The 26,031-nt window shown below is 37.5% G+C and overlaps 3 protein-coding genes across 5 annotated transcripts; 2 read left to right on the forward strand and 1 right to left on the reverse strand.

The window, feature by feature from the left end:
* The first annotated feature begins 708 nt into the window (after positions 1-708).
* On the forward strand, positions 709-14,270 carry LOC126801555 (uncharacterized). Its single transcript, XM_050528939.1, has 13 exons — positions 709-1,070; positions 1,148-1,308; positions 1,499-1,590; positions 5,236-5,349; positions 6,152-6,482; positions 8,206-8,385; positions 9,187-9,267; positions 9,611-9,829; positions 10,012-10,154; positions 11,234-11,400; positions 11,777-11,994; positions 12,089-12,181; positions 13,864-14,270. Exons 1-13 carry the CDS (start codon positions 893-895, stop codon positions 14,059-14,061), a joined length of 2,175 nt encoding a protein of 724 aa, XP_050384896.1. The 5' UTR covers positions 709-892; the 3' UTR covers positions 14,062-14,270.
* A 583-nt stretch (positions 14,271-14,853) lies between these two features.
* LOC126801603 (sucrose-phosphatase 2-like) lies at positions 14,854-21,117 on the forward strand. Of its 3 annotated transcripts, none has more exons than XM_050529015.1 (9): positions 14,882-15,100; positions 17,153-17,235; positions 17,315-17,608; positions 17,709-17,810; positions 18,042-18,236; positions 18,324-18,614; positions 19,407-19,593; positions 20,098-20,144; positions 20,271-21,117. In XM_050529015.1, the coding sequence occupies exons 2-9, from the start codon at positions 17,173-17,175 to the stop codon at positions 20,361-20,363; spliced, it is 1,272 nt and encodes a 423-aa protein (XP_050384972.1). In that variant the 5' UTR covers positions 14,882-15,100; positions 17,153-17,172; the 3' UTR covers positions 20,364-21,117. The 3 variants fall into 3 exon arrangements, with proteins under 3 accessions (XP_050384973.1, XP_050384972.1, XP_050384971.1); XM_050529014.1 differs by having other exon boundaries at positions 14,893-15,100; positions 17,083-17,235; positions 20,271-21,115; XM_050529016.1 differs by lacking the exons at positions 20,098-20,144; positions 20,271-21,117 and adding an exon at positions 19,907-20,088 and having other exon boundaries at positions 14,854-15,100; positions 17,083-17,235.
* Positions 21,118-21,440: 323 nt separating this feature from the next.
* Positions 21,441-23,938, reverse strand: LOC126802791 (uncharacterized). The gene is made up of 4 exons (XM_050530495.1): positions 23,801-23,938; positions 23,646-23,697; positions 23,411-23,570; positions 21,441-21,739 (listed from the first exon to the last, which is right to left on the reverse strand). Exons 1-3 carry the CDS (start codon positions 23,889-23,891, stop codon positions 23,417-23,419), a joined length of 297 nt encoding a protein of 98 aa, XP_050386452.1. The 5' UTR covers positions 23,892-23,938; the 3' UTR covers positions 21,441-21,739; positions 23,411-23,416.
* Positions 23,939-26,031: the final 2,093 nt, after the last annotated feature.

Raw genomic sequence — 26,031 nt, forward strand, 5'->3', positions numbered from 1 at the left:
TTTTAGTTTTCAATAATATCCTACTCTAAGTTAGCAGGTCGAGGTGAGGTTTAATTTGGTTTATGCACCTTGTGTGCCCAATCTAGCCTAGATGTCGGCGAGTTCCTGATATGGTCAAATGGTCGCAATCTCCTAGTGGCAGGATAAAACGCAGTGTCGATAGATGGTTGTCTTGTCGACAACATATTGAGAGAGTGATCTTATTTGTTTCTAATGCTCTTTAGGTGTTTGGTTGGTTGTGCAAACACTATGAGGTTTAACTTTCCAATATGTCACTTTTGTAAAGCAAATAGTGTTGCTCAGATGTGAGGTTCAGCCCTTGCTAGTTAGTGCATGTTTGAATACATATGATTAGGGGAGGCTCCTGTTAGTCAGATTGTTCTCTCGTTACTGATTGTTTGGGATTTAGGCTTTATGTCTCTCCCTTTGTATTCACTCGTTTCATAAATGAAAGTTTTGTGACATCCACACCGGCCCTTACCTCAAAATAAAGAAATAAAGAATGATATATATCACACATACACTAATGTCGAGTCCTTTTATATAAAACTCTATACCCAAACTTCACATGTAGTTAATATGGGGGTGAGTATCGGCCTTGTGCTGGTCACTGGGTCTGTGTGTGAGATTGTTGGCAGCATATAAGACGAAAATAATCCTAAAAATAGGGTTAAAATCGATAGAATTACAAACATGAGTTCTAAAGGGGAAATGGTTAAAGCGGCGGGGATTTGAAGATGAGGCAGACCTTTTTGAAGGCCGAGCCTGGCTGCTGCAACACTTGAGCGCGACCTTCCTCGCATGTCTGCCATTCCCTCACGTCTTACGAGCCTCATCAGCCCAGCCAACACAGCGATTTTGGGTTTGCTTCGATCTGGGTTATAAGAGAGCAATGGCAGCACTACCTGCACTGACCCTTCATCTCTCCCGCCTCGCTCGCCACTTGCCTTTCTCCAAACCTCCTCTTCTCTCTCCCATCCTTCCCAATCTGCTGCCTTTCCGCCGCCCCAGAGTTTCCTTCGGCTGCAACCTCTCCCGACGATTCACCGTTGCCGCTTCAGTTTCTCCAGGTATATCTATTCCGCCCGAATCGGAGAATATACATGGAATCTTTTACTATTCATTTACCTTGAGTGTAACTTTGCAGACTTGAGTAGTTCTGGGAATAGTCATGGACTAGATGATGAAAGATACGACGTCATTGTGGTTGGAGGAGGGCATGCGGGCTGTGAAGCCGCCCTCGCATCGGCCCGTTTAGGGGCAAGAACTCTTCTCCTCACGCTCAATATCGATCGAATTGCGTGGCAGGTTTGCACCTTGTCTTTCTCTCTCAACATTATGCATGTGTCCTTTTCAATTTCCAAGTCCTCTACTTTCATTAGACATGTACATTTAGAATCTTCAGTTGATCAGATATGATATCTGCTAGACTTTATCATTATGCAGAGTCACATGCAACTTATTCGTATACCTGATGGACGTTAATAATTTGAAACAGCCTTGCAACCCAGCAGTAGGCGGACCGGCAAAATCACAACTTGTGCATGAAGTTGATGCTATTGGTGGGGAAATCGGCAAGATTGCTGATCGGTAAGTTTAAATTGTTTATATATGCAGGTAAAGTTCTCTGTCGAGAAGCTTTAGGAGTAGTCTTGTTCATATGTACATGTTTTGAATGAAATTGTGACTTTGAATTGATCATAGTGCAGCCGATTGGATTGAAAATGAAATGTATAATTGAACGTGGTGCTTGTTTTGATTTAGGGTATCCATATCTTATAAATATTCTAATAAAGGTGTCATGAATTCCAAGATTATCATGAGATCTGAAGATATAAGTATTTTCTTGGAGTAATTGTCACTTTAGCTCTTTAGTTTCTACTAGAGATGATAAAAATTGTGTCTTTGGAAAAAATAAAAAAAGGAAAAAACAGATTAGATCCCCGAGATAAACAAATTTCATTACCAAATTGGAAAAAGAATAAACAAAAATAAATATTAAGATTGGGATCATCATCAGAAATTACATATTATCACTAGCTGTTGGGTGATTTGAGTGTTGGGTTTTCTAGCCCATGTGTTTTTCCTAAGATGGTTTCTTAGAGTATGGTGTTCCGGTAAGGATATAGAATCCTTATTGATGATGGTTTACTTGTAGAAGGAGGAGGCTTTACAGCCTACCACTATTAGGAATATGATTCCTATTTGGTGAGGAAACATGTTTGTCCTTATGGCTATATAAGGAGGGGTTATGCTCTAGGTTTAGGCATCACAGAGACAAAGAGCATTCTCGGTTAGAGGGTGAGAGAGGGCAGAGAGGAGAAAGATAGGAAGAGAAGAGAGTTCTTGTTTTCTTAGTCTTTCTTGTGTACCCATTATTAATATAGTGGAAGTGTGTTTCTGTCCGGTGGATGTAGGCAAAGCTATTTGCTGAACCACTTTAAATTTGTGTTTTTGTGTTCTTTTCTTTGTGGTTGTTTCTTTTGGTTTGCTGTGGTTGTTCTGTTTCTCTGACTAACTTGTTGACCGATTCACTACAAGTGGTATCAGAGCCTGGTTGAAGGTTGGGTTCGGCTGAATCGGTATTGTCAGAATGAATGATGATGTGAAAGGCACAATGATCAAACTCACCCACAAGAATTGGGTGACGTGGAAGCCAATAATGGAGGATATCCTGTATTGTAGGGATATGCATGAGGCCATAGAGGGTGTGGTTGCAAAGCCAACCAATATGACTGATGAGAAGTGGCGAAAGTTGCACCGGAAAGCAGTTGGTACGATAAGGCAATGGGTTGATGATAGCGTTTTTCACCATGTGTCGAAAGAAACTGATGCGGAAGAACTCTGGAAGATATTGGAGTCCCTCTTTGAGAAGAAGACCGCTGCGAAAAAAAACATTCCTTATCAAAGAGATGGTCAACATGAAGTTTGATGATGATACTAGTGTGGCTGTGCACTTGAACAATTTCCAGAATGTGACCAACCAGTTGTCGACAATGGGTATGAAGGTTGATGATGAGCTACTCGCATTGCTGCTGCTATGAACTTTGCCGGATAGTTGGGAAACTTTCGTGGTGACCTTGAGTAATTCTGCGTCTAATGGTGTATTGTCTATGGATACCGTGAAGGATAACATGCTTAACGAAGAACAAAGAAGAAAAAGTGTTGGCACATACAATGAGCACGCAAGAGCCCTTTATGTGAAGGGTAAATGCAAGAATTCGGGTGATTGTCACTATTGTGGCGAGAAGGGCCACATGAAGCGGATGTGTCGAAAGTGGAAACAAAACAAGAAAAAAGGCAAGTACCAAGGTTGTGAAGATAATGGCTATATTGCTTGTATTTCAGATGTTTCGGATGAGCTTCTTACTTTACAAGAATGTCTATATGTGGGTGACAAGGGTCATGATTGGTTCGTGGATACGGGTGCAAGTTGTCATGTTAGTTCCAACTTGGAGCTCTTTTCTACATACAAGGCAGGTGGCTTTGGGATGTTAAAGATGGGCAATTCAAGCTACTCCAAGATTTCGGGAATAAGAGATATTTGCATAGAGACTAATCTGGGTTACCATATGACATTGAAGGATGTGAAACACGTTCCGGATCTACGTGTCAACATACTGTCTGCAAGTGCTCTTGACAGGCAAGGTTTCCACCAGTTTATTGGTGATGGGAAGTGGAAGCTTACGAATCGATCGTTGGACGTTGCTAGTGGAGAGTTTTGTCGTTCCTTGTACAAGACACATAGCTTGGTGTATAAAGATGACTTGAGTGCAATGGGTGATACTTCTTCGGACATACGGCGTCATGGTGACGGCCATATAAGGAAGAAAGGCGTTCTGGAAAAGTGGTCCCAAATGTCCTTTTCCAATGGGTTTTCTGACCAGGGTGAAGATGGTCAAGAGTTGTTTAACCAACAGGGACATGGTGATGAGTTGTTCGATCAGGGGGAGCCTGATCAGGGGGAGCTGCATGCTCCAACCACATAGTTCTGCATCAAGTCAGCTTGGGCGGACTCTCGGTGATGAAGTCGCGCCGGTGTACCTCCCTCATGGTCTGGAGGGGGAGATTGTTGGGTTTTCTAGCCATGTGTTTTTTCTAAAATGGTTTCTTAGAGTATGGTGTTCCGGTAAGGATATAGAATCCTTATTGATGATGGTTTACTTGTAGAAGGAGGAGGCTTTACAGCCTACCACTATTAGGAATATGATTCCTATTTGGTGAGGAAACATGTTTGTCCTTATGGCTATATAAGGAGGGGTTATGCTCTAGGTTTAGGCATCACAGAGAGAAAGAGCATAGTATGTTCCATTCTCGGTTAGAGGGTGAGAGATGGCAGAGAGGAGAAAGATAGGAAGAGAAGAGAGTCCTTGTTTTCTTAGTCTTTCTTGTGTACCCATTATTAATATAGTGGAAGTGTGTTTCTGTCCGGTGGATGTAGGCAAAGCTATTTGCTGAACCACTTTAAATTTGTGTTCTTGTGTTCTTTTCTTTGTGATTGTTTCTCTTGGTTTGCTGTGCTTGTTCTGTTTCTCTGACTAACTTGTTGACCGATTCACTAACTTGTTGACTAACTTGTTCTTTTGGGGGGGGGGGGGGGAGAAGAGAGAAAAGGTGGATCTACTGCGGGCTAGGGTCGCCCCTTTTGGTGTTGGTAGTTTCAAAGTTTAAGGATGGACCTTTTATACAGTAATTTATTCTGTTATATTTTCTATTGTTGGAGAGGTCTGCTTTAACTTATTGAATTCGCTGTGTCATACTAATTCTCCTAGATACATTAGCAGACATCTATTCCTCTACTTTGTAATTTACAACTTATCCTGTGGAAGCTAAGGGGGTCCTTTATGATAAATTAAGTAGGGATACGGGTTTGTTTGGGTAGGGTAAAAAATCGAACTTTATTATGGGAGAAGTGGTGTTTGGGTGTAGGCTTCCCTAAAATGAACAGTATCAGTTACAATTTTTTAAAGAAAAGTATTGGACTGTTAAAACCAAACTTACAAACAATTGAGCAGCCTAGGGTGATTGGGTTACTTGGACCAAAATCATACCTGCTTCATGATTGACCTACTTTGCATACTAAAATTTTTTCTGCATGTCCACATGGTTTCTGCTTGTTGCTATTTCCCACTTTAGCATTTAATATTTTGGTTCTTACCATCTGTACACTTCCATTTTTTTTCCCTTGAAGTTCTATTTTTGCAACTTTTTCTGACCTTTATTTTTGATGCCTAGGTGCTATTTACAAAAGCGTATTCTAAATACCTCAAGGGGTCCTGCTGTACGGGCATTGCGTGCACAAACCGATAAACGGGAATATGCTATGCAAATGAAAGAAATAGTTGAGAGGCAAGTGTCAGTTGAATGATTCTGCTTGATTCTGTTTGATTCTTGCTTGTGTCCATTTTCACTGGTAGTAGTAGAAATTCTTAAGGTTATAAATTTATATTTTCACCCTTTTTTCTTAAAAAGCATCTAGTTCATGGAAAGCTATGTCTATCACATTCATTTCCAATTTTCTTCTACTGATAGTTGACTGTTTACGCCTTTTTTAATTTATGTTCTCTCTCTCTCTCTCTCTCTCTCTCTCTCTCTCCCCTAAATTAAATTAGGATTTCTGGGCAAAGTATTCCCAATGAAACTGTTTATATGCTATTAAAAATGATCTGAAACAAAACTGATTACAAAGACTCCGAACACGGCTATATATACTATGTAACTTTATTCCTATTAAAAGCCTATATAAATGAGAAACCAGCAAGAATGTTAAAAGACTTGAAACAACAATAAATGGCAATAAGCTCCCAATTTAATTTAGGAGTCTGCTGGATGCTCCTGGATCTCTCTCTCTCTCTCTCTCTCTCTCTCTCGCTCTCGCTCTTTTTCGTTCTCCTCTGGATTTTAGGGTTATAATGTGTGAGATGAAGGGGTACTGCTGTTATACATCTGTAGTGGTGCTATCTAAAATATGAACTGATTTCATTAGCCCAACTTTTGGTCTATAACACAGAAGCATTTTCAGTTGAAAATAAATTGAAGATTCCATTTTTTGATTGTTTATTTAAGTTATTTTCTTGTTTCTTAACATTGTTTGGGCTGCTGTTCCTTTCAATCTGTCAACTAGTTTGATTTTGTTTTTTTTGTTTTACAGCACTCCGAACCTTTATATTAGGGAGGCGATGGTCACAAATATCTTGTTAGGAAAGAATGACGACATAGAAGGTGTACAAACATTTTTTGGGATGAACTTTTATGCTCCTTCAGTCATCCTCACGACAGGCACATTTATGAGTGGTAAAATTTGGGTTGGTAGAACTTCTATGCCTGCAGGAAGAGCTGGGGAATCAGCTTCACTTGGACTCACTGAGAATTTACAGAAACTTGGATTCGAAACTGACAGATTAAAGACCGGAACTCCAGCACGTGTTGACCGCCGCACTGTTGATTATTCTGGATTGGAACCACAACATGGTGACGAAGAGGTCCTTCTATTTAATCCCCTATGTAGGTTCAGTTATGCTTTTACAGTACTTGATGTCATGCTTCATACTCTAGTAAACACAAGCACATGCCTAAAACAATAATATATCATTTTTGTTATTATTCATGTGATATAACTTTGCATCCAGCTTCTTAACATTGGTTAAGTAGATATATTTACATTGCATACATGGATCACCTAAGCATGCCTTACTTAGAGGATGGGCAGTGTAATTTTTAGTGAGTTGGCTCTTTTAACTTAGTTAGGTTTAGGTACCTTTCCTCAACTTCAGAGCTGTATCCATCAGACATTATGCTTGGTTACTAACTTGAGGTAGGAACTGTATGCATAAAAGAAGGCTATTTCCTGGTGTAATTTATTGGCACAACTTGGGGAATAGTTCTAGTTTTAATCTTGGGAGTTTTTTCAAGGTTTGGGTCTAATTCAACAAAACATTGTAGGACTAAGGGTTTCAGGTCATGGTAGGCAGTAGCAGATTTAATTAATCACTGGTTTCTGCCTGGAACTCAGGATCATGTTTCAGGTTATTTATTTATTTATTATTTTTTTTATAACTCACATTGACTGTTAGGAATCTATGACCTAGGAGTGAGGATGACAAAGTTTTTGGGCACTGATTGATTTCTACTTTCTGGTGTGAAGAAATTGTTATTGTTTGGCTTAAAAAAACGAGAGGAAATCGTCATTGTGTCATAGTGTTTTGTATGGAGGTGTGGATAGTGGTCAGGATACCACACACTCTGTTGAGGATCAAATACGATACCATCAAAAGATAATTGTCAGGCTTTTTATCTTTCTTGGGATGCTGTAAGGTGGTGGTGGGCATTAGGGGAAAAAGTTGAAAAACACGGATTTTGTGGGAATAAGTTGTTGGAGTTAGATGCTTGAGATTTTTATTTTGCATATAATGATTGGCAACATGATGTGGGGGTTGAAAATTGTCATTAAGATTTTGTGGGAATCAAGCATACTGTCATTAAGATTGAAAATTGTTTGTATTGTTATTACTATTTTGTTCGGGGGTGATTATATTTGAAAGTAGGGAATTCTGGCAACTTTATGCATAACATTTTTACTCTTTTATAATTTTATGGCTGAAAGAGGTTCCTCCTAAGGTAGTTTCAGCAATACTTGGGATGAAATTTAAAAAGAAAAAAAACAAACGATGAAAAATGTATTCTAATTAGTAATTATTGTCCTCAATGGTGTATATATGAAATTCACTGTTGATCATGTAGTCTTACCCTTTGATTTTAGTGTGAACTGTTGAAGGAAGCCTATGCAACTGGGTGATTACATGAGGGTGTTTTGAGTTGCTAAGCATGCCATTAAGGGTCTGGGAAAAAACAAGCAAGAAAGAAAACCTATTTGGGTAACTTGAAGTTTTTATTTTTTCTGAAAAGAAAGTTGCATGTGGTGGGTTGGGTGTTCTCTTTTGTGAATTGTTTCTTGTCAGCTTTGCTTTAGAATGGAAAGCATCCATGAAATGGCCACCTTAAGTGTAAGATTACGGTTCTATATAGTTTTCTTTTTGTCAGTGCTGCTAGTGTCTCTGTTATTTCACTCTTGTACTTTGTACCTCAAACTTATATATGTTTATATATGTTTCCTTTTTATGTTTGGGGTTAGTATATTGAATATAGACTCGGCTGTTGCTATGGGAAGTTTGTTTAAACCTGATCTGTTGATTAATACTTTAACAGGTTGGCTGGTTTAGTTTTGATTGTGATTTCCATGTTGAAAGGGAACAAATGTGCTGCTATCTGACTCGTACAACAAAGAGCACTCACCAACTAATCAGAGAGAACTTGCACGAAACTCCCACTTATGGAGGATGGATTGAGGCGAAGGGGCCTAGATATTGTCCTTCAATTGAGGATAAGGTTAGTTGAAAGTCAAGTAATATCAGAAATACATTGTTTTGCCTGCACTATGTGCTGCCAAGGAATGAGTCCTATATTATGATACAAGAAATGTCCTCTTTAATCTATAGCTTCTCTGCCAAGTGACTTATATTTTCTCCAAGTTTGGTAACATCATATAATTTTGACACATTTATGTGAAAGCTTGGGTGTTTGCAAACATTCCAAAACCTGTGAAACGCCTCTCTTTCATAAGTGGAAGAAAAATATAATAAGTTAAGGAATAAATGTATAGGATGGTTATATATATAACAAGGGTTTAAATTTACTTCCTTATCCACTTATGCTACTTTCCCTAATTTGCATTCAATTTAAGAGTTAAATATAACAGATAAAGAGACCAAGTCGCAAGCGCAGAGTGCATGTAGTACTTTAAAAGATGACAATCCACTATTAGGATATATGACTGAGCCAGTCGGTGACATGTATAAAGATGAGGGGCCATTGCAAATGTGAATTCTCATAAAGCACAATCGTTTAAATGAAATTTGTTATGCTCACTGTATGAATAGTTCTTAATCCATCCTCTCCTTATGGAATTTGTTTAAAAGTAAAGCAAATAATAGTTGGCAAAGTACTCTTTATTTGTTTTTTCTTTTAGTTAAACTTTTTTTTATAAAAAATTAGCATTCACACTCAGCAGTTTTTCTACAATATTGAATACTTCTCTTGTTAGTTATTTTCCTAAGAGCAGCATGTATTGATATTTAATTTTCCACCACAAGAAATTTCCTTATATGTTGTGGCCTTATTCTTTGTTAGATTGTCCGGTTTAAGGATAAAGAGTCGCATCAAATTTTTCTTGAACCAGAAGGCCGAAATGTGCCTGAGCTTTATGTGCAGGTATGCTAGCAGTCTCATTTCCCCTTCACTCCTTTATTTTCTATTTTTTTTCTGTTCTTTCTTCTCAAATTAGGAGAAGATATAAAATGAAAACTGACATGAATGGATCTCCTCAGCCTTTCCTCTTATTATATCAGCAATTTATTCTGTGGATGTAAAGAGAAAAGGCTTTGGCCTGAAGAAATATGCATATATAATTGCAACTTAAATTTGCCAAAGCTATAGTCAAATCTGCTTATAGTTCTTGATGGATCAGCAAAAACCAGACTCTAGTTATAATCTATGTGTCAAATTGATGCTTCGTTTAAAACATTTCCCTATTTTGGAATTCCTTGTCGAACAGGGTTTCTCAACTGGCTTACCAGAGAGACTACAATTACCACTCCTGAGGACTTTACCTGGACTTGAAAACTGTTCAATGCTGAGGCCTGCTTATGCTGTAGAGTACGACTACCTGCCTGCTCATCAATGTTCTCGCTCTCTTATGACAAAGAAATTTGGTGGGCTTTTCTTTTCTGGTCAAATAAATGGAACTACAGGCTATGAAGAGGCTGCAGCCCAGGTAATGATTTAGTGTATCCCTTTTTTTTGTTAGTTCATACATTGTATATACAATCTATTTAAGCTTGCAATGTAATGGCCCTGGGAAATTCGAATCACAGTGTTTAATCTGTAAATTTTGTGTTTTGGTATCATTCCTGCTCTCTTTTCTAAAAAGTTTCTTCTATTTGTTCATTATTGAAGGGCATTGTTTCTGGTATTAATGCTGCGAGGCATGCAGATGGTAAGTCCCTCATTGTTCTCGAGAGAGAAAGCAGCTATATAGGCACATTAATTGATGATCTGGTCACCAAGGACCTTCGAGAGCCTTACCGGATGTTAACAAGGTAATGATCTCATATGTTATCCAAAATAATATAAGATCCTTGCTCTGTTCATCCTTAATTTTATAAGTGGGACTACTAATGAAAAGGCTGCAAAGTATATTTGTTTTTTTGCAAGATACCATCAACAATATATATCGGTGACATTTGTCTAAGTGGGTATGCAAACTTACGCTAAAAAATGTTTGTGAAAGGGAGGCTGATGGAGCATGCTCCTAATGGGATGTGAAGAGGGCTTTACAATTAGTTTCTTATTATTCCGCTCACATCAAGGGCTAATAGTGTTTATTAGACAGCTCATAAACAGTTTTTTTTAAATAGCCCATGCCTTTATTTATTTATTTTTTCTCATTGCCATGGATACTATTTAGATATTGAACAATCTTCTTTACTATCACTGCCCTCCAATAGATTAGTGACCTCCTATTTGATTGTCGGTGATAGCCAAGTGGTGACTAGGTATGTGACTTGACAACGACAATGTCATTGAAAAAAATATAACACTTGGGTTCAGGATTGGGAAGGCGGGTGGTAGTTTTGCTTGAAAGAGAATGACGAGAAGTGAAATTATGGTATATCATATATTAAAAAATGAGTTATCTTGGCTCTAGAATGAGTTTGAGGAGCTAATTTTCAATGGGTATTTCTTAGATTAGTTTCTATTGGCTTAATTGTTGCAAACATTGTCAAGCTTTGTGCGTTGTGCTGTGATACTTAGGAGGAGCTGGATAATCTCTAGTACATTTTTCAATTCTTGGCTTGTTGGTAGGCTTCAACTTATTCTGACTCTGGGGATATTGCTTTTGTGTATCTTCTTTGTCTGCTTGTCTTTGCGGCTGTAGCTTTTCTGAACATAACAGATTCATGATCCACTGTATTGTAATTATCTTCCTTTTGTGAATCATGAGGCCTAATAAAAATTAGAAACTTTGTTACAACATTATTTTACATAATTGATGATATTGTGGTAGAAAATTAGAAATGATAGCATGAACTCTGCTTATCAGCATAAATAAAGTTTCATTGCAGAAAATAAGCAAATGAATTGTGGTAGAAAATAATTACTTTCTTTACTTTTCCAGCCGCTCTGAACACCGGCTACTTCTTCGATCTGACAACGCAGATAGCCGTTTGACCCCGTTGGGCCGTGAAATTGGGTTAATAAATGATAGACGTTGGAAACTCTACGAAGACAAGCAAGCTCGAATTTCAGAAGAGAAGAAGCGATTAAAAAGTGTTCGAATCTCAGGTTTATATATTATGTTTCATATTGAAGCAGATAAACATTCAATTCAATGATACACTTCTGACATCTCTGCAATCCAAGTAGTATTGCTTTCGCATAACCTTAGGTCCCCTTTTTTGTGACAATCCTGTGGTATATAGCCGACCTTAAAATTTGAACTTGTAAAGTTCCATCAAAAGGGAATTTACAAAAGAAATCCACATAGAGCAGAGGGAGCAATATTTTTTCTCTCTTTGTTTCTTATCAGAACACTGTTGATTTTTTACTTTGAGTCACTTGGCGATGCTCATCATAGCAAAGTATTTTTCCAACAGGTATAATAATATAATCTGGGACATATAACTTATATTGTAAGTTGTTCTTGTATTTTTTTTTCCAGGGGGAGATCTGTCCGCTCATGTTACTAGTCTTTCAAGTCAGCCAGTAAAAGACTTCTCAACTCTGGAGAGTCTTCTGAAGAAACCACATATAGATTATAAAGTTCTTGACAAGCATGGTTATGGGAATGAAATGTTGTCTAAAGTTGAAAAAGAATGCGTGGAGATTGACATCAAGTATGAGGGCTTCATTGTCCGCCAGCAGAACCAACTCCAACAGGTGGAATAGATATATTTTGCGGCTGTCAATCTTAACTCTATGTTTGGCATTTAAGGCTGTATATCTCATATTGTCCAACTCATGTTCTACATAGATGGTCCATCAACAACATAAACGACTTCCAGAGGACTTGGATTACAATGCGATAACAACATTGTCTCTTGAAGCACGCGAGAAACTCTCAAAGGTGTGTACGGTATTTATTTGTTTATTTTTATTAATTTTTTAATTTTGGTTTGGCTTGATCTCTGTACACAAGTCCAGAACTCAGGATGTTCTGTTGTGGTGCTTTGGTAGAAGGTTTATACTTCCAAAATGTGATAAATAAAATGAGGACTAAAAGTGGACTTTTAAATCAATGGATGGACAACTTGTATCTTGAAGAAAGAGTATTTTGAATATCACACTAAAACAGAAATCAAACTGTCGATTTGAAAGTCTTCACTACAGACTCATGACTGTTAGATGAATCAGCAGAAGCATGAAGCTGAAAGATAGGATTTTAGACTTCTTATGTACCTCTTAGTCATCCCTCGAGAAAATAAAATTGTTGAGGTTAAGAGAATGCATTGATGTGGGACAAAGTGAGATAGGTGCTGGTTCTGAATACAGACCGGGTTTAGATGGCATGAATTTTAGTGGTAAGAAAAAGATCTCTATATTGTGATATTTGTACATAATCAGGGTGAGAAAAAAAAATGGAAGAGGAAGTATGGACAAAGATTCAAGACTATCTTCAAAATTTAAATTGCCTTAGAAGAGTTGTATATTTAACACTTGAGGAAACTACACCGGGTCTACTAACTCTTGACATCATGACATGTAATTCAATTTTAAAGAATTTCCTTCAACACTGTAGGGAGGATGAACTTGACAGGAAGTAGATCTGATATTCATAAAATTATCGACAACCCACACATAAAGTCATGACGTCAGCTTGAAATTAATAATTAGGTCCAACAAAGTTTGAAGAGCATGAGGTCAAATGAAACGCCAATGTATCACTTTGTCTCCCAAGATTATTCCCTTTGCTCTCTACTCCATCTAACTTTTTTAGGTGACTGATTCCATCAATTAATTCTCCTTTTGCTTGCATATGAGGAAACTTTTTCGGGGATATTAGAGATGGAGATAATAAATTCCCCATTTTCATGTTTTTTTTTTTTCATTTCAGAAGTAGAAAATAGGGTGAGCATGTGTTCAATGACCTGTTGCTTAAAAAGTGGAATACAGAAATAAAATAAGAATTTTTCTCCTTTTCTAGTAAGGAAATATGGGGGATACCTTGTTCACCATAAAATGCTAAATTGGTTTTCAAAAGTGGAACGCACAATCTTGTTTATCTTCTTTTCTATTTAGAATCTCTTCTGATTCTTTTTCATATATGTTAGTGAACATGCCGTAGTGCCTATGAGTCTTATAGGATCCTTCGGTTGGGTTTGGGGCTGCTGAGAGAAACTGGGGAAAGTACCTCTAGAAATTGATTTCCTTCTTTCAATGGGATTGCGAGGTAGTGGCGTGGGGGGTTGGGTGTTGTACAGATTGGAAATGAAAATTGAAGCCTCTATAAGGTGGCTTTGCCATTTTCACGTCTGTTCGTGAATCCTAATGGTGCAATTGGATGAAAGAATCTTAAGTCTCCAAACTAGCCCATTTTCAAGCAGCTCCCTTGCCGACTCTCAGAAGAAAGATAATACCTTAATTTTGTTAGGTGGGTGGTGTTGGTGTCTACATCTGTTCCTACGGCATCAGCATGCATCAAAGGATACATGTTTTTGTTTGTTTCTTTATTTATTTATTTATCATTTGAGTTGATTCTGCAATCTCATTATTTTATCCGGTCGTAATCAACATAGCATATGCTTTCAGGTGAGACCACAAACCATTGGTCAGGCAAGTAGAGTTGGTGGGGTGAATCCTGCTGATATTACTGCTCTCCTCATTATCCTTGAAGCCAATAAAAGAATAGCACACCAAGAGAAGAGGCTCCAATTACTAAACTCGGTGAAGGCAGATACAGATCGACACACATCTTTAGCTTCTTTAAAGGAGACAAACAACTTGTGAATATTCCATGCGACATTTCAGTTGATTGTGTATTGACAAGTTTTAATGTGTAAGAAATCAATGGAGAAACAATTCGATTAGTCCGAAAAGCTATCTTCTTAAGGAGATACTTGGTAGTGTAACAAAAGAGCTCGTCATATGTTGTAATTACCCAAGCAGCTGTTGCATAATGACAAGTTTGTGAGACGCAAGCCTCTGTTAGAACTCCAGCAATGCTGCTCTTAGAAAACCTCTATTTTCTTTCTGGTACAATGGGGAATAGCAGGAGGGGGAGTTTGTTCCAACACGAAAGATTCAGGGCTCTGCAAGAAAGTCGAGTAGGCTGTAGGTATAATTGCTGATAAAATTGATGATAGCAGCAGTCATGTACATGTCTATTTGTAAATGGTTATTTAACATTTGGATGAACCAAATTGCAAAGTCAGTATACTCTCAAATTATGGGGTAAATATCTGGATTTTGGGAGAAACCACACCCATTTCTTTCCTTAAAGTTGTATTTGTAATGAAAAAATAATAATTGGAGTTGGGCTCTCTCCGAGTCTCCTGTAGTTGGTGCTATTTGTAACAAATTAAACTCAGTTATTAATCTACCATCTCAAACTAGAGTGTTACAATATAGCACCATAACCATTTGACAAGCTTTAATCATGCTCATCAAACATGCATTTGGGTCTCATTACTTTATAATGTGATGTAGCACAAATGCACACTTGCTCTACTGGTTAGAGAGAGAGAGAGAGCAAGAATGCTCCCTTTTAGGAGCTGCGGCACCTTGCACCAACTATTAGCCACGTGGAACTTTCATAGATATGTGGGGGGCACAATTGACGTTTCCCCTGGGACGATGATAATATAAAGTATGACGTGATGTATCTCCTCCTCTCAGGAAGACAATTGATTTGAACACACCGGTCTGGTTGTGAACTCAAGGGAAGAGTCAAGAACGCCCAGATCGGAGCCTGAAATCAGAAAGTTGCGACTCTGCCTCTTCTTTCATCCCCTCAAAGTCAACGAACCAAGTATTTTGCCGGCTTTTGGTGAGTACAGCACAGCACCCCTTCTCAGTTCTCATTATTGTTATTGTTTGGGTGATTTTTTGATGCTCATGATTGTTCTTACTGTTAATCTTTTGGTTGTCTTGAACACTCATCGAAGCATGTCTATTTCTTGAACCTTGGATGCATGCATGCTTGTCATAACAACATGTATTTGTTGTTTGTAGCTGTACGAGCTTAGGCGATTTGAAACACTATCTTTGAGCCACAAGATCTGTCATTATATTAGACCTGTTGATCAGTTTGGAATTTGGTTTCGGTTGGACATTTGTTTAAGACGTAAAAAGGGAAAATCTGCATTGGTTTACTGAATTCACTCTTTTAACTTTCAACCCTTCGTTTCTTCAAAAGTATGAATTTGTAGTCTGAAGGCTATTTCAACCTCAGTGTGTTGTTTTCTAAACTATCTCCAGTTTGGGCATTTCCTCAAGATCTTTGACCAAGTATCTTTATTTGTTTTATGTAAACCCTCTTCCCTGTTTTATGTACTCAAATAAGTTTATTCCACATTTTTTTTAAACCAATTCTTATTGGAACCCAAGTGGCCTGCTACTTAGTTAGAGAAGCACACTAGGGGAAAGACCCGTTTCTTCCCAGAGTCATGTGAACATTATCTAGCCTTGTGTTATTTAAGAAAAACCCATACTTGGTATTAACTCGACTCCTATTATGATCGTGTAAGGTTGGTGGTTGCTACAAGGTTGCATTGAGGCCAACGAATGCAAGGAAAAACTTGCATTATTATTAGTTTTTATATTTTTCTTTGTTGCTTTTTGTGGTATTGTAAAGCGAGACACTAGGAGAGAGGCAATGTACTAGCGATCTCCTACAAGGATAGCACCCAATGAGAGGAGATGTGCTGATAGATATAAATGTGTTTTGACTGTGAGGCATCATTCGTGATGTTTTCTCTTGGTTTAAATCTAAGTGACTGTGGCCCCTGTCATTTTTAGTGCGTGGGTGGTTGAGGTTATGAAGAGCAATAGGCTCCAAGGGTTGAATATTGATGTGTGTGGCTGGTACTGTTTGTGGTTCTTGCAAGGTTGGGTAGTCCACCTTTATGGGAGGTTCTGCTGAACTTTCAGTAGAAATCATCCTAAGGTTGGCCTTGCATGGCCACATTCAGATGATGGGGGAAATCTGGGGCTGGTCCTTGCAAATAGAGCATTGCAAAGTTGCAACTTTGTTTCCACATCTTCTTGTTGTTGTTGGGGGGGGGGGGGGGGTGGGTTGGAGAAGCAGTTCATCCATTGAGATGCATGTCGTGGTCAAAATTTTAGTTTATACTCATCCACCTTAATAAGGCCAATGGTGGGGACTGGAACAGTGTTATGACCTATGTAGCACCGACACTCCCCGACACTTCTCCGACAAGCCACGTGGCGTGTCAATAATATTGACTTTTCCGATACTTTGACCGACACGCCACATCATCATTTTAGATTAAAAAAACATAAAAACAAAACAGAATTAACCCAAGTTTTGTTTCAGCCCCATCGTTTTCCCTTTCTTCTTTCCTTAGATTTATTTCTTTTGAATTGTTATGCAATGGAATGAACTTGAATCTTTTATGCATTATTTCATGTGTTATATATTTCTTTTATGCATTAATAAATATATTAAATTATATATAAATAGCCGTGTCGACGCTGTGTCGGAATCTAGGTTTTTTAGATTTGCCGTGTCGTGGTGTCGTGCCGTGTCGGTGTCGCGGTATCGGTGTCGGTGTCGGTGCTACATAGGTTATGACTAATTGCTTAGCCGGGCATGTAGGTAGATATCCATTTATCTTTAGTTTCATTGCACAACATACCATAAATGCCTAATTAGAATAAAAACTTGCAATTGGCAGTAGTTGATTAAAAACATGAGGAAGAAGATAGTCATATAGTAAATCAATTATTAGTTTTTAAGTATTTGATACGAGAAAAAGATATTCAAATTTCTTTTTTATCTTATGCTAGGCATGCCTAGTGCCATCTAGACTAGTTGGTGTCTGACCACCTTAGCATTCATTGACAATCGCCTTTCCAGTAGTACTGTCATTGAAATTCATGGAGTCTCGGCTGCGTGGCCCTGCTCGTCTAATGCTGGTTTCAGATCTTGATTACACAATGGTATGATTTAGCTGCTTATTATCAGGGACCTGCTTTTCTGATTATTATATTTATTATTGTTGTTGTTGTTGTTGTTTAGGTAGATCATGATGATCCTCGAAATGCTTCTCTTCTCCGGTTCAATGCGCTATGGGAAGCATACTATCGCCATGATTCTCTGCTTATATTTTCAACTGGAAGATCACCTGTATCTTACAAACCCTTGAGGATTGAGAAACCCTTGTTGACACCTGATATTACTATCATGTCTGTCGGAACTGAGATTTTCTACGGTGAGCTACCTGATGATGGCTGGCAACACTATCTCAATCATAATTGGGATAGAAATATTGTCGTTGAGGAAACAAATAAGTTTCCCCAACTTACTCCTCAGGTACTCTTGCGGTTTTCACGAGGATTCAGATTATTTGGTTGCAGCTTGTGTGAAAATATAAATGGCATTTCCATATTTGATCTGCAATTATAAATTGCAGGCGGAGGCAGAGCAACGACCTCACAAGGTTAGCTTTTATATAGACAAGGTCAAGGCAACTGAGATAATGAATGTTCTATCACAACGATTGGCGAAACGTGGGGTGAGTTTACCTCTTCTTGTTTTCTTAACATTGCTGCTGGAGGATCCACAGTGTTGTCTTATACTCTTACCTACTAAACTGTATTTTGAACTGCTGCTACTTTTTTAGTACTACTGTACTACTGATTTTCTTTCTAGTTTTCTTTTATAGAAAAGTGTTTAATTATTTAAATGCATTTATCTGCTCTCCAATTTTGTAATACATCTGTCTGAATTTTATATGTCTTATCAGTTAGATGTAAAGATAATATATAGCAGTGGGATTGCTTTGGATGTGTTACCGAAAGGTGCTGGCAAAGGCCAAGCTCTTGCATATCTGCTTAAGAAGTTCAAAATTGATGGCAAACTGCCCTGCAATACACTTGTTTGTGGCGATTCTGGAAATGATGCCGAACTCTTCAGTCTTCCTGAAGTCTATGGTGTCATGGTGTGGAGGTCTCAAACATTTCTTTGTTTGTAAAAAAGTCGTTAAATGATTCATAGAAAGGAACTGATTAAGACAATATATATGCAGGTTGGTAATGCACAGGAAGAGTTGTTACACTGGTATGCACAAAATGCAAAGAGCAATTGTCGCATACTGCATGCAGCTGAGAGATGTGCGGCTGGGATCTTACAAGCCATTGGTCATTTTCATTTAGGTTCAAATGTATCTCCAAGAGATATCAAAGACTTCCATAGGTGCGAAATAAACATTTTCTGCCCTGCTTATGAAGTAGTAAAGTTTTATCTGTGGTATGAGAAATGGCGATGTGCGGAGATAGAGGATTCGGAGCAGTATGTGCAGAACTTAAGATCAATCTTTGTAAGTGTCATTTGATATTCCTTCCCCATATTATCATCTGGATGTATCTGAACTCCTCAACGCTCATAAATTCAGGGTGTATCTTGGTCATGATGAAGGTTGGCATGCTGTGGTGAAAGCCACTGCCATGCTATGATCATTTAAGAGTCATTAGTTAATATTAGTAGATAATCAATACATAATTATAGCCAAATAAAATATAAGAAAGGGGATGGTTGGATTGTGGCAATTAAATATAATGTGTAAATAGTTCATCTTTTTTTTTTGGGTAAAGTTGATCAGATCGTAGAAGAAAGCTAGATAGAGAATGATTCCTGCTAGTTTGCATATTATTTTATTTAGCACTGTTTAATATCTGCATGCTTATAGTAGAATCTTTAAATGGCCATTTGTGGGGCTTTGCAATTTTATGTTCTAGAAATAAGCTTTGTAGGTCAATTATTTTTGCAAAAACACAGAACGACCTTAAATTTTAAATACACCCGATTTTAATTTTAATTTATGGGTTTTGAACTTAGGACCAACCTGATCCTACTTCTTACCAGACTTTCTTTTTTCTTAGTATCTTGTAAGCCAACTATTTTCTTTCTTGAAAGTGAATCTGCTAAAGTGTTTATATTGGTAGTCAATATTTATACTTTAGTTGCTGTTATACTCATAAGTATGCCCCTGTAATTCGGGTTGCCTTCTCTTTTAAATATCCCCAGCATTCATTGGGTATACTTCAGTTGCTGTTATACTCATAATTATGCCCCTGTAATTCGGGTTGCCGTCTCTTTTAAATATCCCCAGCATTTGTTGGGTGTCTGTGTCCATCCCTCGGGAATGGAGCTACCTCTCCACCAGTGCATAGATGCAATGGGAAGGTTGTATGGAGATAAGCAAGGAAAACGTTTTTGGACCTGGGTGGATCAGCTATCATCAGCTCAAATTGGCTCGGACACATGGCTTGTGAAGTTCTACAAATGGGAATTGAACGGTGAGATAATCATTCTGGCACAGTGATGAGGTTTGTACAATGAATGGAAATAAGTGGTCTATTTGATAAGTTCACGTAACATGCAATCTACATTTTCTTAGTTAGGGTTAACCCTGAGAAAGAAAGGATGACCTGGAAACTCGTAGTCTGTATGTACGTTCCATGAATTGTGAAGTTATCTGGGATTCTTTTGTTTTAGTAGTTTATTAAGCTGAAAGGGATCCAAAAAATTGAAGTACAAAAAAGGTCTGAAAAGATTGCGACTACATTGTTATAATGATTGATAATTTTTCTCTTCTGTTCTTAACCTCAGTCAAGTCATTTCCTGGTTACCTCATTGGGGTCTTCATCTGAGTGGTACACACTCCATTGGTCATTGATATGATGAATTTAATTCCCCATGCTTTAAGAACTATATAGGCTTTGCTTTAGGTCACTTTCCTTTTCTATCATTATGCTTTTTCCATCTAGTGTTATTGATGAAATATTAATTAATTTTTGTAGAGAATGAGCGACAGTGTTCCTTAACTACAGTCTTAATGAAGTCACAGGTAAGTTGTTAATGAGCTCCGTTGTCTTCAAAAAGCATCATACACTTTGTTGGCCTATGACTAACTTTGTCAAGATCATACAATCAAGTAACAACATTGCTGAAAATTTATTGTGGGATTTACCAGGTTGAGGCAGTTGATAATTTCACTTGGTTACATATGCATCAGACGTGGTTGGATGGTTTTGGAATTGCAGATGCAGAAAGTTGGTTGTTTTAGGTTCTTACATCCATTTCTCACAACTCCTGTTTATCTTTTCGGTGAAAAGATTCAGATCCATTTTGGTTTAACCCATGTTTCCTCTAAATTTCTGGTGACATTACCTGATGGGAGATGCATGCATCCCAGGGGCAAGCCATCACCGGACAGAATATAGACCAGGGAAGATATGGAGGGTGCAAATTCTGGTTGTCTACTCTACAATGGACATTTGTGTTAGTTACTACGTCTTAACGGTTCTCAAGTAGTCATACTTTTGACCTGCGGAGTTATATCTAAGCAAGGATGTTCTAGCGAGGATCTCCTATAACTTGAAATTTGAGGTTATTGACATAAGTAGCATGTAGCTTAAATAATTTATACCACTTACATTACACTTATTATCTGTAAGTTCCAAAAATTGTTTACTAAGACTTTAGCTAAGATATGTTCATTTGGCCATAAGTTGGGTAACTTTCCTCAGTTTTAGTTTAATATGCATTGTGTTCATCAGCTTTTGGATTAAAGATCCTCAAGGCTTTACCCCAGTCTGAAGGTTTAGCAGTTGAACACGGTCTCATTTTTCTAGGATTTTTCTTTTCCATTCTGTTTACGCCTGGTTGGTTGCCTGGTTCGCGTTGGTCAATCTTTTCTCCATATGTTTTTGATTGTTTTCTTTTTGCACATAGCAATGTTCCTTATATGATTATGTTTATATTCCATGCTGGTATCACCTAAATGAATCAAGATCGGTAGGCGAGGCTAATCATCTGTCCTATCGGGGAGATCTGATTCTGAGACGGTCTATTATTTTGCAACCCTTCTTATTTTCACCACTAATTTTACTAATCTGCATTGAGGATATAAATCTAGTTCCAATTAGTTATCTCAGTGTGGTTTCTCCGTATCTGTACTAAATTGACAAGTACCCTTTTGACTTGTTATTCTTCGTATACCCATCTTTTCTATCATTTAGAGGAATTTAGCCACTTATTTGCCTGCCTTGTTAATGTTTTTATTTGCGAAATATGAGAAAGAAATAAAAAGAATGAGGATGATGAAAACCATATCAATGAAGATGCTATTTGTTATCAGTGTAGTGTTCTTTTGGTAAGATGAACCAAGAATTTCGTATGTACTCAATGACACTATTGGATCAAAATCCAAACTTAAACGTGAAGGGATATTGATCACTATATTTTGATCAATTCACAAACAGATTAAATTTCAGAAACGTAATCTCTAGCGTGGTACAAAGCATCACATTCCAGTCCAAAAAAATGAAGCAGAAAAAAAACAATCACAACAACCTCATTTTGGTTACTTTCTCTTTTGAAACAGAATCATCAGATACACAGCTCCTATGGACATGTCTTGCTCCAGCTTGCTAAAACAATCTGTAAATCAGGCTGACAAAATCAGGTGTACATCATGTCAAGGAAAGGAGCAATAGTTATTGAAAACAAAATGTATCAATTGAAAAGTTGAGATACCCGAAATACTTATAACCATGATGCAAATGTGAGTTATTTAAAATGGATTTAATTGCAGTGGCTTACATTAGTCTTTTATGGTCAAACCTAGAAGCTGCAGACATTGTACGAGAGTGTGGGTATTTTTCAACACCCCACCACCTTGTACAGTGAAAACAAAATGGTTTCTCAAGTAGTGCAATAAGTTGGTAAGATCAAAGTAGAACCACAGAATTAAGACAGAACGATAATCATCACAAACTTTACTCAGTTCTGCAATACTAAAGATGTAAACATACAATTAGTTCATTACCATACTAGGGCTAGCTTGTAAATGTTGACATACAACGTTCAAGGAAAATCTTGTAAAATGAACTAAAGAGATTTTTTAATGAAGTTTGAAACAAGAAGCCGAGAATGTCTTTGTTAAGACCTATCCAAGGTGCTTTATGCTCAAATTAAATGTAGAATTGTAGTGATTTTGGCAGGGGAAACCAGAAACTGATCTCCTTACACAATTGTCTGAGCTTCACAAACGTTTATTCAAACACACCATACATGACTTGAAGAGCTTATACAATTAACTATGAGAAGAAAGCCGCTAAATGACCTGAACTTTCCATATCAAATAGCTTGAATCAAAATATACAGATCATAAGTCAGCTGCCTTGAGTTTTCCATCAGGCAGGTTATTCCATATCTCAAAATGTAAGACATAATAAATTGATACAATTTGGAAAATTTTCAAAAACATGATTTCTGTTTGACTTTCTTGTTATTTTGTATATATCTAATTAACTGTTGGCTGGAACCCATATGCTCACAGAATTCAAACATGTTGAATGCCACAGAGAAAAACAAAAATATAAAAAGGTACATCAAATAGTTAATAACATCATATCTCCATTTAATACCTTAGAGATAGGAAAAAAAAAAACAAGAGTAGCAGATAGAGAACAGAAGAGAGTAAAGAACAAGAGGTTAACAATGTAACCTATTCATTATGCTAGAACCAAACTTGAACAATGTAACCTAGCTCTTATTCTAAAGCATTGTTTCCTAAGCAACCTAAAACTAGTAAACAATAAGTCCTAAACCAAACTGAAACATCAAACATCACCATCAGTGGAGACACAAATAGGGATCGTCCCAAGTATAGCACGCACACATCAATCTACTGTCAAATAAAATGCTTTATAAAATAAGGGGTTCCTGGGACTGTGTTCTCTGTTGCATATCAAAGTAGTTTCAAGGAACAAGAACTCAATATAATGCGAATAAACTTTATGTATACCAATGTGCTCTAAAAGGTGACCTTCCTAAACAGTCATGATCTTGTTGCTCATGTTAACTAAATCAATATCTAGTTTACGCGATTAATCAAAACTCTGGTGTTTAAAATGAGGTACTAATTGTCAGCTTTCTCAAAAAAGCACTAGTGGTCACAGAAGACCAGAGAGTTCAATCATTTCAATGACTCCATATATCACGAGATTCATCTCACTCACTTACTCAGTAGTACTAATTCAACACTCGGATGCTTTTTCGGTTTCGGATAATGAATTACACAATAAGGATGAAGAATAAGAAACTTACAGCGTTCTATGCTCTGGTGTTGTTGAGCATCTGCAAAACGGCATAAGCAGCTTTCTCGACTTGTTCTTTGGTTTCGTCCAAGCCTCTCTTCTTCTCCAGCGCAGACTCCTTGCACTTGTCAATCTCCACCGTAATCTCACCAGATTTCTCATCAATCTCCCTGCAAAATCAAACTTAAGCAGATCCTTCATCATCGCCTAAACCTAGAAAACCTTCACGGAGATCAAAGACTGACCTGACCGACTTGAGCATGTCCTCCATTGCTGCCAGAACTTGTTGCGAAACCTCTGCAGCGGATTGAATCGAACGTTTAGCGGTTGTCTAAGATGAGAATGATTAGGAATCAAAAAATGGAGGAAGAGGTGAGAGAGAGAGAGAAGAGGAACTTGCCGGAGAGGAGGGAGGATATCTGAGACTCGGATTCCGGCGGAGGAGGGAGGAGAGCCAGCTGAGCATCGGACAGAGTCGGTGAAGCGGCCATGGCTCACTGTTTGAATCAAAATAGAAAGGAAAGAAAACGTCTTTTACGTACTGCTCTTTATATAGCTGTGGTCTGTGGGACGTGGCCCAGTGGGTGAGGCTTTCTCCGACCCACTTATTTGTATCGGCACACTACGAAACTATTTATTAATTTAATATTAAATAATTCCAACTCAAATGTACTACACTCTAGTCTTTTAATTGTTTTAATGTGTTTTATACCCTTTAATTTATATATTATAATTTAATTACAATTTTATTTTAATAAATTATCAATTTAATTTAAAACTTTTTGAAATTTTATTTCATAAGAATTAAAATTACATGAAATTTAACTAATTTAAGTTACATAAATTCTAATTAAATAAAAACAAATTATAAAAATGTATAATCTCCTAATTTATATTAGAAAAATATTATTATTTATAAATTAATTATAAAAAATTCATCACATTTAAGTGGAAATTAGAAAAATGTCAACAAAATTAGAAAAAAATCACTTTAAAATATTTTATATGAACTGTTTTATCCTTTCTCACTTTTTTCTTCTTCTTTTTTTCATTCGTTTTCTAATTTCGGCCATAACTTTCTCATTCGGAGATAGATTTTGACGAAATTCATACCGTTAGAAAGATCTCGCTCTCCTCTTTCATTTGATATACTATTCACTCCGAATTGACCAACCATACAAGGTGCAACAACCATCGCAAAGGGTTGCCGCCATCAATGTCAGTGCTCCAAGCAATTCCGGCGAAACCGAAGCTCAATGTTCCCTAATTCTAGCTATTATCTTCATTCTGAGCATACTTATACCAATCTCATTTGAATTTTAACAAAATTTTACATATTTCCACATTTCCTCTCGGCATGTCACACCTACTGTCACAACCACTATCACAGACACTGTCACACTACCTCTTACATTTAACTGTCACACATTCAGTCACAACCGCTATCACACTCACTGTCACAGAAGCTGTCACACTATTTATTTACACCCACTGTCACACCCACTGTCACACACATTGCCTTTGTCACAACTTCTATCACACTACCTGTCACAGCCACTATCACACCCCCTGTCACACTACCTGTCACAATTATAGTGACACTCCAATCGGAGGGAAAATATCACAAATATAGTTCATGGCTCTTTGGAGATGCCTCTACAAGCATGGTGCAACAACTGAAGACAATGGCCTAGAGTGAACAACAACACCTCTGTGAGCAGCTGGGGTGATTGTTGACATGGCCTCAATGAAGTGGTACTTTTCAACCCTTACTGAATCAACATCAATTACAAATTTATCATCACTTGTGTAGACCTGAGGATATGTTTCACGAAAAGCACTTATGGCAGCTTCAGTGCAAAGAGCCTTTAAATCAGCACTATGATATCCAACACAGCTAGCCGCAAGCTCCGATTTTAACTCATGTGAAGGAGGATGCTTCGATTTCCGACTGTGGATGTCTAAAATTTCAGCTCGGGCCTCACAGCCGGGCAAAGGAAAGTTGAATTCACGATCAAACCTACCAGGGCGCCGCAAAGCTCCATCAATTTGATTGGTTGCTCCGATCAAAACCACTTGTCCACGGGAATCAAGACCATCCATCAGAGCAAGCAAAGTAGACACAATTGAATTGTGAATTTGCTCTTGTTTGCTGGATCAAAACCACTTGTCTGATTCATCTCGCTCCACACTTTCCTCGTCGTCGTCGCCGAGGCCTACATTTGCCTTCTTTTTTTTTTGAAAATGCAGTGACATCATGTAATTTTAATAAACTTCATGGGCAATGGTTTAAGCGTTTTTTAAAATAGACGTTTTTCTAATTTCTAAAACTTAGGTGACTTTTTTCTTATTTCACGTGTCAAAATATACTTTTTTATAAGAAGCCCATTAAATAATTAGAAAATACTAGTATTAATAATCATTTGATAAATTGGTTAACATTTCTGGATAATACTCATTATTGGATGGCGAAAATAACTCACATTGCCTAAATTTTTGCATTATTTTATTTTTCTTTCCGTGATAATACTCCTTATTTGTTGGAGTAAAATTGGTGGTTTGCATCGCTATGATCTCCTCTCTAGTACACTCTCTTTGCTCCTCCCTTTTTTTTTCTCTAAGCATTCTTTC

This window comes from Argentina anserina, chromosome 7 (genome assembly GCF_933775445.1).
Source record: "Argentina anserina chromosome 7, drPotAnse1.1, whole genome shotgun sequence".
Lineage (NCBI taxonomy): Eukaryota > Viridiplantae > Streptophyta > Magnoliopsida > Rosales > Rosaceae > Argentina > Argentina anserina.